Below are 16,810 nucleotides of genomic sequence, written 5' to 3'. Positions count from 1 at the left end.
TCAAGTCAGTTTAAGTAACGCTGCTGTGACAAACCGGACATTTGGTTACCAGAGAAAAGGAGAGATTATGATGATATATGATGCGAGTTTCTGTTTTGGAATGTAAGAGCACGGGGGGGCGTGGCGTGGCTTACGTTCACAAGATGCGTGCCATGAAACAAGCGCTATGACACGAGAGTCTGCAGGCTGCAGCGATACCAGTCTCCCCGGATTACTCAGTTGTTTGGTCCATAAAATATGAAAAAAAAAATATTGAGAAGTGTCAGACAGTGTTATGCAGACTCCAATGTGATGCCTTCAAATGTCTTGTTTTGTCCACAGCTCAGATATGTTCCATTTACTGCCAGATAGGTGTCAAGCAAATGTCACAGAAGTCACTGCTTCCTCACAGGCACCCATTGTGACAAAAGCACGGAATGGATGAAATGGTGAAATAAAACAAATTATTCAAATTTAAGAAATCAAAGAATGTGGATTTTTTTTTAAAAAGCTGAAAACAATTACTTGATTATCAAAATAGTTGTTAATTAATTTATTAGTAATTTTATTCATTGATTAATTGACTTGTAATTGAAGCAGATTATCATTAAACCGGGGCATCTGCTGTTGATTCTGACTGAAAAAAGCAGGTGCTTCAAGTTTAGTAGTCTGGCAGATAAGGGGGGAAAAATCATTCACTGATTGAAACAAGTGTCAGAATTTGGGTAAAAGTAGATTTTTGCCTCCTGGTTCGGATAAGATGAGGACACACGTGAACCGAGGTCATTAACATGGCAAAAAATGATTTTCAAAATGGCTCCAACAAACGTAAATTGCCATAACTTGGGCTCTAGTTGTGATACATGATTGATTTTGGTGTCTAGACACAGGTGTTTGGGTGTGACAAATCCTTTAGAACTTAAAAAAAAAAAATACAACGCAATGCTAAAATACTCTTAACTGTATAAGTCTGTACCTTTTTAACGCTGTCTGCAGGAGGGTGTGCATGTGCGCATACTTGAGCTTTTGAAAAGGCTGGAAGTCACCTTACATCAACATGCATGCATGCTAGTCATGGTGCCTCTCTAGTCTGATTGGCAGTCACCAAAGCAGCAGATTTGCATGATTCATAGCATAAAAATAGGAAACAGTATGTGACACTTTTGACCTCTAAAAATAGGTCACGGTTAGCCATCTTTGAAGTTGTTCAAGGTCTGTGTCCCAAGAATGTTCCCCGTGAATTTGAAGACTGGCAGTAATAGGACTGGACTTAAACTGAGCACAGATGGACGGACGCAAAGCCTTTGCAATACCCAATGGCCTTGGGTAACCAACTTGAATCTCTTGAAATAAATCCTTCAACACCATTTGTATTATCTTAATAGCAATGTTTGTGATTGTTTTTGATTGTAGGCTAGACGTACAAGAAATTATTTGTATGTATTACAGTGTCAAATTATGCACTTAGAGTGCATACAGAAAGTATTCACAGCACTTTTTTTTTCCACATTTGGTTATGTTACAGCCTTATTTCAAAACTAGCATGTTGCCTGTGGGGGATCTATGGGCTCTAGATTGGGTAGTGTTTATAAAATAGGTAGCTGACATTTTTCTAGGGTGGTAATAAATTAAGCAAAGTTTATATAATGACTGGGAATGGTGTGTGAGTCCAGAATGTTTTTAGAATCTTAGCCATCAACAATTTTTAGAAGAACTCGATTCTTTTATTTCTTGTTAATTATGTAATTTTTTTAATGTTAATTTGCTTCTTAATGTATTTATAAATTGTTTAGGTGCTTCTTATCATATACACACTATTATGATTATCTTATTTTTACTTCTATTTTGTCATTTGATTTTTAAATGGACCACAATGGAAATAAGTGTTTTCAATTTCTTGTGTAATCCATATATTTTTAACGTATTTACAGTTATATTATGTAATTACATTGAACTTGCTAAATAAAATCACTTACCGCACTCGCACTTTTAATATAAAGATGACTTACCACCCTCTGCTGGAATGGTATGTGAGTCCATAAAGTACAACCCCAATTCCAATGAAATTGGGACATTATGTAAAATGTAAATAAAAACAGAATTCAATGATTTGCAAATCCTCTTCAACCTATATTCAGTTGAATACACCACAAAGACAAGATATTTAATGTTCAAACTGATAAACTTTGTTTTTGTACAAATATTTGCTCATTTTGAAATGGGTGCCTGCAACACATTTCAAAAAAGCTGGGACAATGGTATGTTTACCACTGTGTTACATCACCTTTCCTTCAAACACTCAGTAAGCATTTGGGAACTGAGGACACTAATTGTTGAAGCTTTGTAGGTGGAATTCTTTCCCATTTTTGCTTGATGTACGAGTTCAGTTGTTCAAAAGTCCGGGGTCTCTGTTGTCATAATTTGCACTTCATAAGGCAACAGGTTTGGACTGCAAGCAGGCCAGTCTAGTACCCGCACTCTTTTACTACGAAGCCACGCTGTTGTAACACATGCATAATGTGGCTTGGCATTGTCTTGCTGAAATAAGCAGGGATGTCCCTGAAAAATAAGTTGCTTGGATGGCAGTATGTGTTGCTCCAAAACCTGGATGTACTTTTCAGCATTGATGGTGCCATCACAGATGTGTCAGTTGACCATGCCATGGGCACTAACACACCCCCATACCATCACAGATGCTGGATTTTGAACTTTGCGCTGGTAACAATCTGGATGGTCTTTTTCCTCTTTTGTCTGGAGGACACGACATCCATGATTTCCCATAACAATTTGAAATGTGGATTCATCAGACCACAGCACACTTTTACACTTTGCGTCTGTCCATTTCTCATGAGCTTGGGCCCAGAGAAGGCGTCGTCATTTCTGGAAGTTGTTGATGTACAGTAGTGTTCAGAATAATAGTAGTGCTATGTGACTAAAAAGATTAATCCAGGTTTTGAGTATATTTCTTATTATTACATGGAAACAAGGTACCAGTAGATTCAGTAGATTCTCACAAATCCAACAAGACCAAGCATTCATGATATGCACACTCTTAAGGCTATGAAATTGGGCTATTAGTAAAAAAAAAGTAGAAAAGGGGGTGTTCACAATAATAGTAGTGTGGCATTCAGTCAGTGAGTTCATCAATTTTGTGGAACAAACAGGTGTGAATCAGGTGTCCCCTAATTAAGGATGAAGCCAGCACCTGTTGAACATGACGTTCAAGACGTTGTTCAGAAAAACAGCATAGTTTGATTAAAAAGTTGATTGGAGAGGGGAAAACTTATATGCAGGTGCAAAAAAGTATAGGCTGTTCATCTACAATGATCTCCAATGCTTTAAAATGGATAAAAAAAAACAGAGATGTATGGAAGAAAACGGAAAACAACCATCAAAATGGATAGAAGAATAACCAGAATGGCAAAGGCTCACCCATTGATCAGCTCCAGGATGATCAAAGACAGTCTGGAGTTACCTGTAAGCGCTGTGACAGACGCCTGTGTGAAGCTAATTTATTTGCAAGAATTCCCCGCAAAGTCCCTCTGTTAAATAAAAGACATGTGCAGAAGAGGTTACAATTTGCCAAAGAACACATCAACTGGCCTAAAGAGAAATGGAGGAATATTTTGTGGACTGATGAGAGTAAAATTGTTCTTTTTGGGTCCAAGGGCCACAGACAGTTTGTGAGACGACCCCCAAACTCTGAATTCAAGCCACAGTTCACAGTGAAGACAGTGAAGCATGGTGGTGCAAGCATCATGATATGGGCATGTTTCTCCTACTGTGGTGTTGGGCCTATATATCACATACCAGGTATCATGGATCAGTTTGGATATGTCAGAATACCTGAAGAGGTCATGTTGCCTTATGCTGAAGAGGACATGCCCTTGAAATGGGTGTTTCAACAAGACAATGACCCCAAACACACTAGTAAATGAGCAAAATCTTGGTTCCAAACCAACAAAATTAATGCCTCGCAGATGTGAAGAAATCATGAAAAACTGTGGTTATACAACAAATACTAATTTAGTGATTCACAGGATTGCTAAAAAAGCAGTTTGAACATAATAGTTTTGAGTTTGTAGCATCAACAGCAGATGCTACTATTATTGTGAACACCCCCTTTTCTTCTTTTTTTACTAATAGCCCAATTTCATAGCCTTAAGAGTGTGCATATCATGAATGCTTGGTCTTGTTAGATTTGTGAGAATCTACTGAATCTACTGGTACCTTGTTTCCCAATGGGTCATCGAACAAAGAACAGCCGAGAGAAGCGTCTCTACAGTCACCATTCGGCTGAAGGCAAAAACCATAGCACAAGACATGAACATCGAAAATTTTGATGGAGGTCCGTCTTGGTGCTTTTGTTTTATGAAAAGGCGCCAGCTCTCTATGCGCGCGAGGACTTCCGTGGTGCAGCAACTCCCAGCGGATTACAAAGAAAAGCTGGCCATCCTCCGCACCTACTGCAGACACAAGATTACCGAAAAAAGATCCAGCCCAACCCCATCACCAACATGGACGAGGTCCCGCTCACCTTTGACATCCCCATGAACCATACTGTGGAGAAGAAGGGGGCCAGCACAGTATCCATACGCACCACAGGCCATGAGAAGTTGGCTTTCACTGTTGTTCTTGGTTGCCATTGAAACGGAGAGAAACTACCACCTATGATAATTTTTAAGAGGAAGACGCTGCCAAAAGAAACGTTTCCAGCCGGAGTCGTTGTTAAGGCCTGACATGTCCAGCTTGTCCACAAGTTCTCGGATAGTCACACTACTGAAAAGCCACCAAAAGCCGTCTGAATCTTCTGAATGGTTGACGAGCTGGGCATGTTACATGTCCTGTGAGGCTTCATCACGGATGCGCTGTTGCTGCGCCATCGGCTTCGTGCCGATGAATTTCGCCGCCACTCTTTTCATGGCAAAATCTTCTTTCACAGTGGAATGTGCCGAAAAAGTGCTGATGTCCACCTCTTCCGCAATTTCTTGGATAATCACACGACAGTCCCGCATCACCACAGTGTTCACTTTGGAAATGATCCGGTTGTTTCAGCGTGTTGATGCCGATCGGAGCGCGGCGCGCCCTCCACCATTGTGCGGACATCTTTAAACCGGTTGTACCGCTCCTTAATCTGTGTGATGCCCAGAAGATCGTCACCGAAAGCCATCTGAATAATCCGAATGGTTTCCACCTGGCTATTGCCCAGTTTGTGGCAAAATTTGATGCAGTCGCGCTGCTCCAGTCATTCCGCCATTTCCTTGCAAAGAAAAATGACGAGACACTCCACCCATCCTCATACAAAGGCTGCTTACATGCAAATGACGCAACCGACAGGCTTGAAAAAAATCACGCATGTGCACGAAGGTTCAAGGTTGGCTCATGCAAGCACATGTGATTCAAATCCATCAGGTTTTTGAAAAAAATAAAAAGGTCGGATACTTTTCTAACAGACCTCATATATAAAATTTCTTAATGAACATGGTCAGGTAGGTTTGTCACCCCCAAAAACCAATGTCTAGACACCAAGTATTACAACTAAGAGCCCCTGTTATCACAATTTATGCATTTTTGGTAGCCATTTTGAAAAACAGCCATTTTAGCCATGTTCATGACCTTGGATCATGTTCTTATCTGAAAGAGCATGAAAAAATCTACTTGTAACTCAATTTTCTAAATCTGTGATAGTGAGCACTTCTCCTTTGCTGAGATAATCCATCCCACCTCACAGGTGTGCCATACCAAGATGCTGATTAGACACCATGATTAGTGCACAGGTGTGCCTTAGACTGTCCACAATAAAAGGCCACTCTGAAAGGTGCAGTTTTGTTTTATTGGGGGGGGGGGGGGGATACCAGTCAGTATCTGGTGTGACCACCATTTGCCTCATGCAGTGCAACACATCTCCTTCGCATAGAGTTGATCAGGTTGTCAACTGTGGCCTGTGGAATGTTGGTCCACTCCTCTTCAGTGGCTGTGCGAAGTTGCTGGATATTGGCAGGAACTGGTACACGCTGTTGTATACGCTGGTCCAGAGCATCCCAAACATGCTCAATGGGTGACATGTCCGGTGAGTATGCCGGCCATGCAAGAACTGGGACATTTTCAGCTTCCAAGAATTGTGTACAGATCCTTGCAACATGGGGCCGTGCATTATCCTGCTGCAACATGAGGTGATGTTCTTGGATGTATGGCACAACAATGGGCCTCAGGATCTCGTCACGGTATCTCTGCGCATTGAAAATGCCATCAATAAAATGCACCTGTGTTCTTCATCCATAAGAGACGCCTGCCCATACCATAACCCCACCGCCACCATGGGCCACTCGATCCACAACATTGACATCAGAAAACCGCTCACCCACATGACGCCACACACGGTGTCTGCCATCTGCCCTGGACAGTGTGAACCGAGATTCATCCGTGAAGAGAACACCTCTCCAACGTGCCAAACGCCAGCGAATGTGAGCATTTGCCCACTCAAGTCGGTTACGACGACGAACTGGAGTCAGGTCGAGACCCCGATGAGGACGACGAGCATGCAGATGAGCTTCCCTGAGACGGTTTCTGACAGTTTGTGCAGAAATTCTTTGGTTATGCAAACCGATTGCTTCAGCAGCTGTCCGAGTGGCTGGTCTCAGATGATCTTGGAGGTGAACATGCTGGATGTGGAGGTCCTGGGCTGGTGTGGTTACACGTGGTCTGCGGTTGTGAGGCTGGTTGGATATATTCTCTGAAACGCCTTTGGAGACGGCTTATGGTAGAGAAATGAACATTCAATACACGAGCAACAGCTCTGGTTGACATTCCTGCTGTCAGCATGCCAATTGCACGCTCCCTCAAATCTTGCGACATCTGTGGCATTGTGCTGTGTGATAAAACTGCACCTTTCAGAGTGGCCTTTTATTGTGGGCAGTCTAAGGCACACCTGTGCACTAATCATGGTGTCTAATCAGCATCTTGATATGGCACACCTGTGAGGTGGGATGGATTATCTCAGCAAAGGAGAAGTGCTCACTATCACAAATTTAGACTGGTTTGTGAACAATATTTGAGGGAAATGGTGATATTGTGTATGTGGAAAGTTCATCTCATACAAAATGGGAGCAAAACCAAGTGTTGCGTTTATATTTTTGTTGAGTGTATGAGACAATAATAAACCACTCAGAAAAATTTAAATGGTTGATGAAAATATTGGCATCAACAGAGCAGTCATGATCAGAAAGTGACTGTAGAAATTTAAGAACTTTTTAAATCATTTCATGTATCGCTTGGGTGGGTAGGGGGGTGGGGGGGGGGGTTGGTTGATCTTTTTTGGATGGGAAGCATCTATGCAGACAACTGGCCTATTCCCACCTTTCAAAAGTAACCTTTATTTTGCGACAGTCAAGTGAAACATGGCCGTCATCAACACTGAGCCATAATAAGAATGGGGAAATTGCCCTTTTACTTCTGCCGAGTAGATTTATTCATTCATTCATTCATTTTCTATGCCTGCTTACTTCAGTCGAAAGCCATTTGGGGTTGGGGGGCACAGGAGCCTATCCCAGCAATCATAGAGTGAGAGGTGAGGTGCACCCTGGACATGATGCCGGTCTATTGCACAAGTTGGTTAATTCTGTTTCACAATAAATATTCCACTGTAAGTAAACGGGGTAAAGTCACTCAAATGTTGCTTTAACAAGTTTCAAAGAAGTCTTGGTAAAACAACAAATATTTCTCTTTCATTTTGCTTTTCCCTGCAGAACTCTGAGTCTTTGGACCAGTGCATCCAGAATGCACTATCATCCCTCTACCCACCTTTCCAGGCTACCTCTCCTACAGTCCTCTGTCAAGTCCTGCATGTGGTGGAAAGATGTTATCAAGGAGATGGTCTACGCTACCTGTTCCACTTCCTGCTTCCTGCAAAGCACTTTTTACAGAACCTCCAGCAAGATGCATGTGTGAGTATCCATCGATTTGGGTGGCTATAACAAGAGCTATATGAATTCGGATTTTTTTTTTCTTTAAGTTGACAGTTATGTCAGGAAAGTTGAATTATGATGTACCAATCACCAGTGAAACCACAGAAGATGGGAATGCTTCACAGCAAGCAATAATTTGTTTGGAAACTTTACCCTCTGTGGTCATGGACAAGGCGATGCATCCATATCAACTTTTCAGCACATTTCTATGTTTAAATCAGCAACAGAATGTCACAGAGACTTTATTCAACCACATGCTGACACTACAACTTCTTAAATGGAGTTTCCATCTTCCTTCAAGACAATCGGGCACTCGTATCCAAGCCTAAAAGTTGGAAAAATAGTCCTCTAATGTTAGTGCCTGTCTGTTTACAACTGGTTTCAGCAGATGTGTGTTATTCTGGGATTCTCATTGAAACCCTTCAATAAATGCTCATAAAATCAAGGAACTTTCCCACCAAACTAATAACACTATAATTTTTATTTAGTATTTCAGACAAGGAAAATCGTAGTGGAAAAACCCATGTGGAATGATCAATTATGTATTTTTTTAGTTTTATTTTTTCACTGCAAGTATGGATATTTTAGCAATGTGTACATTGGAGTTTCCATCACTGAGAGACTTTGTTTATAAGATAAGATAAGATATACGAGGGCTGTCAATAAAGTATAGGTCCTTTTTATTTTTTTCAAAAACTATATGGATTTCATTCATATGTTTTTACGTCAGACATGCTTGAACCCTCGTGCGCATGCGTGAGTTTTTCCACGCCTGTCGGTGACGTCATTCGCCTGTGAGCACTCCTTGTGGGAGGAGTCGTCCAGCCCCTTGACGGAATTCCTTTGTCTGAGAAGTTGCTGAGAGACTGGCGCTTTGTTTGATCAAAATTTTTTCTAAACCTGTGAGACACATCGAAGTGGACACGGTTCGAAAAATTAAGCTGGTTTTCAGTGAAAATTTTAACGGCTGATGAGAGATTTTGAGGTGACACTGTCGCTTTAAGGACTTCCCACGGTGCGAGACGTCGCGCTGCGCTCTCAGGCGGTGTCATCAGCCTGTTTCAAGCTGAAAACCTCCACATTTCAGGCTCTGTTGATCCAGGACGTCGTGAGAGAACAGAGAAGTTTCAGAAGTCAGTTTCAGCATTTTATCCAGATATTCCACTGTTAAAGGAGATTTTTTTTAATGAAAGATGTGCGGACGGGTCCGCGCATCGGGACGCAGCCGGCGCGGTGTGGCGGCACAGGAAAAACACCTCCGTTTTGATAACCATTTGTAAAATCCAGGTGGCTTTTGATGGCTTTCAGTGCAGTGAGTATATGAGAAATTGTTTAACAGCTGGACATGTTCCAACTTGTCCTTAAGGCTTCCAACAGAGGTGTTTTTCCTGTGGCGGAGCGTCGCAGCGGCTGCGAGCCGACACTGCAATCCGTCCGCATGTCTTTCATTAAAAAAATCTCCTTTAACAGTGGAATATCCGGATAAAATGCTGAAACCGACTTCTTCTGAAACTTCTCTGTTCTCTCACGACGTCCTGGATCAATAGAGCCTGAAATGTAGAGGTTTTCAGCTTGAAACAGGCTGACGACGGCGCCTGAGAGCACTGCGCGATGTCTCGCACCGTGAAAAGTCCTTAAAGCAACAGTATCACCTCAAAATCTCTCATCAGCCGTTAAAATTTTCACCGAAAACCAGCTTAATTTTTTGAACCATGTCCACTTCGATGTGTCTCACAGGTTTAGAAAAAATTTTGATCAAACAAAGCGCCAGTCTCTCAGCAACTTCTCCTACAAAGGAATTCCGACGAGGGGCTGGACGACTCCTCCCACAAGGAGTGCTCACAGGCGAATGACGTCACCGACAGGCGTGGAAAAACTCACGCATGCGCACGAGGGTTCAAGCATGTCTGACGTAAAAACATATGAATGAAATCCATATAGTTTTTGAAAAAAAAAAAAAGGACCTATACTTTATTGACAGACCTCGTAAGATTTATTTGAAAATAAGACATCGAGGTGACACTGGTAAGTGATTTGATTTTTCAGTTGTTCTTTTACAGTGTCTTAGCTCCCTGCAGTTGAGCTTCCAGTGGGTTCTACTGCTTCACTGCACAGCTGATATTTTAAATTTAGACATTTGTTATACAGTGATGTGAAAAGGTTGTGCATCCTTGAGCAACCGTAATAGGGCCTGCTTGATATTAGAAAAAACTGACATTGATTTTTTTTTTCTTTCTTACCATGGCTGTGTATGTGTGTATATGTATGTGTACATATATAGTGAGGAAAATAAGTATTTGAACACACTGCAGTTTTGCAAGTTCTCCCACTTAGAAATCATGGAGGGGTCTTAAATTTTCATCTTAGGTGCATGTCCACTGTGAGAGACATAAAAATCCGGAAATCACAATGTATGATTTTTTTAATAATGTATTTGTATGTTACCGCTGCAAATAAGTATTTGAACACCTACCAACCAGCAAGAATTCTGGCTCACACAAACCTGTTAATTTTTCTTAAAGAAGCCCTCTTATTCTGCACTCTTTACCTTATTAATTGCACCTGTTTGAACCTGTTACCTGTATAAAACACACCTGTTCACACACTCAATCAATCACACTCCAACCTGTCCACCATAGCCAAGACCAAAGAGCTGTCTAAGGACACCAGGGACAAAACTGTAGACCTGCACAAGGCTGGGATGGACTACAGGACAGCAGGCAAGCAGCTTGGTAGAAGACAACTGTTATGATTATTTATTAGAAAGTGGAAGAAACACAAGATGACTGTCAATCTCCCTCGGTCTGGGATTCCATGCAAGATCTCACTTTGTGGGTAAGGATGATTCTGAGAAAGCTCAGAACTACACAGGAGGACCTGGTCAATGACCTGAAGAGAGCTGGGACCACAGTCACAAAGATTACATTAGTAACACGTGATGCTGTCATGGTTTAAAATCCTGCAGGGCAGCAAGGTCCCCCTGCTCAAGCCAGCACATGTCCAGGACCATTTGAAGTTCACCAGTGACCATCTGGATGATCCAGAGGAGGCATGGGAGAACGTCATGTGTTCAGATGAGACCAGAATAGAGCTTTTTGGAATCAAATCCACTTACCATGTTTAGAGGATGAGAACAACCCCAAGAAAACCATCCCAACCGTGAAGCATGGGGGTGGAAACATCATACTCTGGGGGTGCTCTTCTGCACAGGGGACAGGACAACTGCACCATATTGAAGGGAGGATGGATGGGGTTATGTATTGCGAGATTTTGGCAAACAACCTCCTTCCCTCAGTAAGAGCATTGGCAACTATGGAGGGGCTCCGTAAGAAGCATTTCAAGGTCCTGGAGTGGCCTGGCCAGTCTCCAGACCTGAACTCAATAGAAAATCTTTGGAGGGAGCTGAAACTCCAAACCTGAAAGAACTAGAGAAGATCTGTATGGAAAATAAGTATTTGGTCAATAACAAAAGTTCAACTCAGTACTTTGTAATATGATTTTTGTTGGCAATGACAGAGGTCAAATGTTTCCTGTAAGTCTTCACCAGGTTTGCACACACTGTAGCTGGTATTTTGGCCCATTCCTCCATGCAGATCTCCTCTAGAGCAGTGATGTTTTGGGGCTGTCGCTGGACAACATGGACTTTCAACTCCCTCAACAAATTTTCTGTGAGGTTGAGGTCTGGAGACTGGCTTGGCCACTCCAGGACCTTGAAATGTTTTTTACAGAGCCACTCCTTCGTTGCCCAAGCGGTGTGTTTGGGATCATTGTCATGCTGGAAGACCTAGCCACGTTGCATCTTCAATGCTCTCACTGATGAAGGTTTTGGCTTAAAATCTCACGATACATGGCCACGTTCATTCTTCCCTAACACGGATCAGTCATCCTGTCCCCTTTGCAGAAAAACAACCCCAAAGCATGATGTTTCCACCCCCATGCTTCACAGTAGGTATCGTGTTCTTGGGCTGCAACTCAGCATTCTTCCTCCAAACACAATGAGTTGAGTTTTTACCAGAAAGTTCTGTTTTGGTTTCATCTGACCACATGATATTCTCCCAATCCTCTTCTGGATCATCCATATGCTCTTTGGCAAACTTCAGATGGGCCGGACACGTACTGGCTTAAGCAGGCGGACACGCCTGGCACTGCAGGATTTGAGTCCCTCTCTGCGGCGTGTGTAGCCTTTGTTACTTTGGTCCCAGCTCTCTGCAGGTCATTCATCAGGTCCCTCCGTGTAGTTCTGGGATTTTTGTTCACCGTTCTCATGATCATTTTGACCCCACGGGATGACATCTTGCATGGAGCCCCAAATCGAGGGAGATTATCAATGGTCTTGCATGTCTTCTATTTTTTTACAATTGCTCCCACAGTTGATTTATTCACACCAACCTGCTTGACTATTGTATGTTCACTCTTCCCAGCCTGGTGAAGGTCTACAATTTTCTTCCTGGTGTCCTTCGACAGCTCTTTGGTCTTGGCCATGGTTGAGTTTGGAGTCTGACTGTTTGAGGCCGCAAGGCGAGGCATATAGCATCCAGGTTGTCCGTCCGGCCAGTCGTCTGTCCAGCCGCAATTCATTCGCCGCATCGTAGCTCGGCACCTATTGCTCGCAAAAACTTCACATTTGGTGGGTACATGCTTTGGAGGAGTACTTCGCAAGGGTTTGAAGGCCAGTGACCTTGACCTACTTTTGTAGGTCACCAGTGGTCACAACTGTCAAATCCTTTGCCGCAATGTAGCTTCGCACCTATTGCTCACAGAAACTTCATATTTGGTGAGTACATGCCTTTGGAGGAGTACTTCGCATGGGTTCGAAGGCCAGTGGCCTTGACCTACTTTTGAAGGTCACCAGTGGTCACAACTGTCAAATCCTTCGCCACAACATAGCAATGCACCTATTGGTCACAGAAACTTGATATTTGGTGGGTACATGCCTTGGAGGAGTACTTCGCATGGGTTCGAAGGCCAGTGACCTTGACCTGCTTTTCAAGGTCACCAATGGTCACAACTGTCACATCCTTCACCACAACGTAGGTCGGCACCTGTTGCTTGCAGAAACTTCATATTTGGTGGGTACATGCTTTGGAGGAGTACTTTGCATGTGTTCGAAGGCCAGTGACCTTGACCAACTTTTGAAGGTCACCAGTGGTCACAATTGTCATATCCTTCGCCACAACATAGCTGTGCACCTATTGGTCACAGAAACTTAATATTTGGTGGGTACATGCCTTGGAGGAGTACTTCGCATGGGTTCGAAGGTCAGTGACCTTGTCCTGCTTTTCAAGGTCACCATTGGTTGCATTTTTTTGAAGGCTGGCGACCGTGACTGACTTTTTATGGTCACTGTTTGTCGCATCCTATAAATAAATATTATGCCCGTACCCACTCCATACAAGTACATATTACTCCACTTTGCATGGAAAATTGCTGCGTGCGGGACATTTCGTGATGAATGTCTCTAGTATTTCATGTGACTTTAGTTTAGCTGTAGTAAGTTGCATTGCTTTGTTTATATGGTGTCACCATTAATTTTCTTAGAGCAATTTCTGACATTCATGAGACTCAAGTGAATGATGATAAAAAGGTCACAGCATGTCATGTCACTGCAGTGCTCTGGAATACTGTTACAGCAGGTACATTTTAATTGGAAAAATGCGCACCTTAACTCGCATGCAGCACGTGTTGGCCTGGTCAGATTGTAATTAAAGTGCACCCTAGCCAGCTGCTACTACTCAATAAGTAAAGTCTTGTGCTTGCTACCTGACCTGAGTACCACGTGAACTGCAAAATAAGGGCTCCAGTGATCGAGTCATGATCTAATATACAAGACTGACCGTGCGTGGTCTCGCACATACACTTTCAACCTAAGGGCCCAAGTGACCTCCCCCTTGTGCCCCCAGTCACCATACCAAGTTTGGTGTTGATTGCTTGCTTTGATTGCTGTGGCTGTACATAACGAACACACACGCACACATGGTCAGCTTTTTATATTAGATATACAGTGATTTTGTGAATATCTTGCAGGGGTTTTCTGGATACACTGAAAACACCATAGTACATATGCCAGTATGTGGCGCTCTCACACTTCCACTGTTGAAGTGTTTGTGGAAGTTCCACAAAAATGGAGACGACTGTTGTCATGAGCTAGTCAGTGTATCAGCACAAGTAGCACACCGAGTAAAATAAAGCCTTTTAAGAGAAAGCGGTTCTGCGATGATCATCTGAAATAGACTTATTGTGTATTTAAAGCGTGTGTGTTAATCCACTGGCTGATCTGCCACTCGTCGATGAAGCAAAAAGATGTACACTTTTGGTGAATCAAGTTTAGCTATTAAATAAATGCCTTTATTCAGATTTGATCAGAGTTTGGATCAATAGGGATTTATCAACAGCAGATTTATCAATGCGGCTTTTGTCAAAAGCCTGGAATCGCTACTGTAGAGATTGTCTAGGGCACCAAGTTCCTGGGGGGCACATCTCCAGCGACTTGACGTGGAGCCGGGACACATCCTCCCTGACAAAGAAAGCCCACCAGTGACTGCATTTCCTCTGACGGCTAAGGAAAGCTCACCTTCCTCCTTACATCTTCACCACTTTCTACAGGGGCACGGGCGAGATCAACCTAAAAAACTGCATCTCTGTCTGACATGAGAGTTGCACTGCCATGGACAGTAAGGTCCTGCAGGGAGTGGTGAGAGCCACTGAGAAGGTCATTGCTACAAAAATCATTGTGGACCCCACGCATCCCAACCACGGACTGTTCTCCCTTCTCCCGTCAGGCAGGCATTATCGGGGCGTATGGTGCAGAACATTCAGGTTCTTTAAAAACTTCTTCCCCACTGCAATAAGACTCCTGAACTCTCAGTAACTCATCACCCCACACCTCCAGCCCCTCCCCCCATGTTATGTACATGTTTACATTTTAACTGTTTGCACTACTTTTGCAACTTCACTTGCACATTACAGTATTTATAAAATTTGTTATATAACTGTTATTTAGTATATTATGTCACTTACAGTGTTGATACAGTTACTTTGAAAAAGTAATCCAGTTACTGATTAGTCCCTGAAAAAGTAACTTGGTTACTTTACTGATTACTCAGTTTTAAAAGTAACTAAGTTAGATTACTAGTTACTTCATTAGTTACTTTCAGCAACTGCTGACAACCCCCCACCCCCCTCGCCACCTCAACATGAAAATCATAACCTGTTTTGCTAGTACTCACTTTATAGTCACCCTTTCTTGACTTCAGTGAACATAAATACTTGTTTTATAAAAAATAAAATAAATACATCTTTCATGACCTCATATTTAACATTATATTTTGTTGACAGCACTGTAATGGTAAAACGTATTGTAATTTCTAACCTACATTGTTTATAAATGTAACTATTAAATTCTTTCTAACATTTAAATTCTTTCTAAACATTTTAGTTGTTGAAATTATTATTATTATTATTGTTATTATTATTATTATAAATCGTATTAGTAATAGTATTAGTAGTAGTAATAGTATGAAAAAATGTCTTCAAAAGTGAACCTTGAATCTGGGGTTGTTGTGGGGAGCCCCCACCCACACCCCCTTCATGTGTGGATTCACCCCTGAATTGCTGTTTGAGCAGAAGAATGTATAACATTTATTTTTGCAGAAAAAAGATTGGCAGGTAAGAAAGTTTTATCAGCATTTTTTTTTACTTCATGTTGTCCTCAGAAAGAGACTTTAGGTGCATTTTGGTGGGAAAAAAGCATTAGTATTTAGTATATTTAGAGCATTGCGGATCAGCTGTTTTTAGCGAGGAGACACAGAGCAGCACAGAGTTTTAAAGAGAAAAAAGTGTAAAAATGTCATTGTAAAACAAGCTCTGAGCATCACTGCACTTTGAGAGAGAACTGTATTTCAATTTGGAGCTGCTGCACAATGGATACGGCTCTGTGCTCGCAGCTCAATGAAAGTGGGTGAAGTTGGCAGTTCAACCGAATGCCGACATCCCCCTGCACTCGGGCCGGATTTAATGCTGCAATCGACCCACAATACAAAAATAATAGTAACGCACAGTGACTTTGAGATGTAACTTTAATCTGATTACTGCTTTGGAAAGATGAATTCAGTAGATTACTTGTTACTTAAAAAAGCGGTCAGATTAGAGTGGCATCACTGGTCACTTGGTATATTCTGTTATTTATAGTATATCTGTTATTTCACATATTCATCTTTTAACCCTGCAGTTTGCACACACATTTGTTTTTTTTCCAATATATGTGCTATATTATTTTATTCATCTTTGTTTTTGCGTGGAAACATTGGCAAAAAAAATTCATTCCACTTTGTACCTTTTACAAGGTGTAATGACAGTAAAGACATCTTGAATTCCTTATCATGGAAATTACTGTATAAATGCAGCATTTAAAAAAAAAAAAAAGTTCCTCTGCGTTGTCATGCGGTGCTCTTGGTGCGTTGTTTTCGGCCACTGAGGACGAGCTGTCTTTTTTCACTTGAGAATGTGATTGATGCGTGGAGCGCAGCAAGGGAGAAGGTGCGTATCACGCACTCGCATTTGTAGGGTCCTTTATTCGAGTAAATTCTGCATCTTCAGCATATCACTTTGCAAGGTAAACATGTATGTTTAATTTAATTATGCGACATTGCGAGTCCCCGCGATGCAGCAATTACTCACATGCACGTTGCGATGTCAGTGTTCAAATGATATATCGTGCAGCCCTAAACCGTTACATGTATGCTATATTTCTGTTTGAGTGCAAAAGAAGAAATATTGAAATGTATGGTATAACGGAACGCAAAACTCATGCAAAATTCTTCCCTGTCATAATCCTGCACAGTCACGGTTTCAAAAATTAATAAAGTGAT

General features: G+C 42.0%; 1 protein-coding gene across 1 annotated transcript in view; it reads left to right on the top strand.

Annotated features, from left to right (window-relative positions):
• Window positions 1–16,810, top strand: part of plekhg4 (pleckstrin homology domain containing, family G (with RhoGef domain) member 4) — an 86,060-nt gene that overhangs the window by 3,242 nt on the left and 66,008 nt on the right. The window contains exons 4-5 of the mRNA XM_034162759.1: window positions 4,359–4,565; window positions 7,725–7,922. Coding sequence (XP_034018650.1) covers window positions 4,359–4,565; window positions 7,725–7,922 — 405 coding nt within the window. The remainder of the gene's footprint in view (window positions 1–4,358; window positions 4,566–7,724; window positions 7,923–16,810) is intronic.

Source organism: Thalassophryne amazonica, chromosome 2, assembly GCF_902500255.1.
Source record: "Thalassophryne amazonica chromosome 2, fThaAma1.1, whole genome shotgun sequence".
Taxonomy (NCBI): Eukaryota; Metazoa; Chordata; class Actinopteri; order Batrachoidiformes; family Batrachoididae; genus Thalassophryne; species Thalassophryne amazonica.
This window is presented reverse-complemented; position numbering and strand designations above follow the sequence as displayed.